The sequence below is a fragment of the Limulus polyphemus genome, unplaced genomic scaffold (genome assembly GCF_000517525.1).
Source record: "Limulus polyphemus unplaced genomic scaffold, Limulus_polyphemus-2.1.2 Scaffold77, whole genome shotgun sequence".
NCBI classification, from domain to species: Eukaryota; Metazoa; Arthropoda; class Merostomata; order Xiphosura; family Limulidae; genus Limulus; species Limulus polyphemus.
The window spans coordinates 928,916-930,639 of record NW_013665687.1 but is presented as its reverse complement, the minus strand read 5'-3'; the positions used below and the strand labels follow the sequence as shown (position 1 = coordinate 930,639).

Below are 1,724 nucleotides of genomic sequence, written 5' to 3'. Positions count from 1 at the left end.
TATATTTACTTAATTTTTACTTACATATTTATATTATTACTAACAACTTTAGTCAAAAAAAATAAAAAAAAAAATAAAAAAAAAAAAAAGTGCAGTAATTGAATAGATTGACTGTACGTATGAAGCTCTACTATTAAAATCAATGTCAAATTTCCGTATGTTCGTAACTTCTATGTCATGGTTTCTTTGCACGTATATGTGTTATGAAAAAGGGAAATAAGAATCACAAATTTTCTATTGTAATGCGCAAACGAATCGCATTTTAGTGATACATATACCCGAACCTACTTATCTATGAATCAATATCTTTTTTTTTTTTACCTGTTTAACATAATATTAAAGGACAGCAAGAGACTTTTTGGTCAAAGCCCCAAAGCCCGTTCATACATTCAGATATTTATCAAACTTCCCATTTAATTCCTTAAACTAACTGCATCCATTACATCCGAAGGCAACCCGTTCCAGAGGCCAATCACCCTGTTAGAAAAATAAAGTTTTCATAGCTAAAGAGGACGTCTCCCTGCCAAAATTTATATTTGTGTCTTCTAGTCCTACCATTCTCACCATTAAATATGAAAAAAAAGATTATGTATCAACACTATCAATATTCTTAAACATCTCAATCAGATCTCCCCTAACTTACTCGTTTTCAAGAGAAAACAAGTACAGAGATCTTAACCTATACTCATATGATAACTTTTCCATCCCAGTTATTATCATAGTAGCCTTTCCTTGAATCCTTTCCAACAATTCAATGCCCTTCCTAATGTAAGAAGCCCAAGACTAAAAACAATGCTCCAAAATGTGTCCCAACTTATTTAGTCTTGTATTCAATATTTCTGTAGATACAACCTAAAATACTATTGGCCATGCTACTAGTAACAGCACATTGCATGGATAGTTTAAGAGACTGATCAACCAGAACACCAATATATTTTTCTTCCATAATACTGTTAAGGTTATTCCCATCAAAATTATACTTATAATTAAAATTGTGATATCCCACATACATTATCTTGCAGTTATTATAATTAAAAACCACCTGCTACTTATTTGCCCAAATCACCAAATAATCCAAATCCTTTTATAAGGCAGTAGCATCCTCCCCACAGCCAGCAACACCCAAAACTTTAATGTCATAAGCCAATTTAAATAAAATATTGACCCTTCCCTCATCTATGTCATTGATGTAAATGAAAAAGAGTAAAGGTCCTGCCAAAGTGCTACAGATCCCTGAGTTACCCCACTCGTAACATTAATCCAATTTGGTTGAACTCTATTTATAACACCCCTTTGATTTATTTTGATTTTGACACACAGTGCTCCTATATTTGTATATCAGTATAAGAAACAAAAACAGCGTTCAGAAGCTAATATAATATATTAATTTATAGATAACTTCAGTTACATAATAAATTATTGTACTAGGATGATTATGCACATTTTGCTAACAGCAACTGGGAAACATTTTGTTTTAATCAGTAGGAGAACATTTGTACTCACAGTAATAAACAAAACATATTTTATTTAAAATATTGCCATCAATGAAAACTTACCTGTTTCGCTTAAGCCTGCAAACCTCTGAAAATCTTTGATAGAATTTTCCAAAGAGTTGAAATCCGTCAGTGAAGAAGACTTGTCGCTTGTCTCGTCTACATACCCAAATTTCTTGAGGTACATCTATCCAATAAATAGGTAAAACAATATTTATATTTAAACTCAGT

General features: G+C 31.4%; 1 protein-coding gene across 1 annotated transcript in view; it reads right to left on the bottom strand.

The window, feature by feature from the left end:
* Positions 1–1,724, bottom strand: part of LOC106467071 (matrix metalloproteinase-16-like) — a 21,913-nt gene that overhangs the window by 13,361 nt on the left and 6,828 nt on the right. Inside the window, exon 2 of the mRNA XM_022395941.1 lies at positions 1,557–1,680. Within this exon, the coding sequence (XP_022251649.1) occupies positions 1,557–1,680 (124 nt within the window). The remainder of the gene's footprint in view (positions 1–1,556; positions 1,681–1,724) is intronic.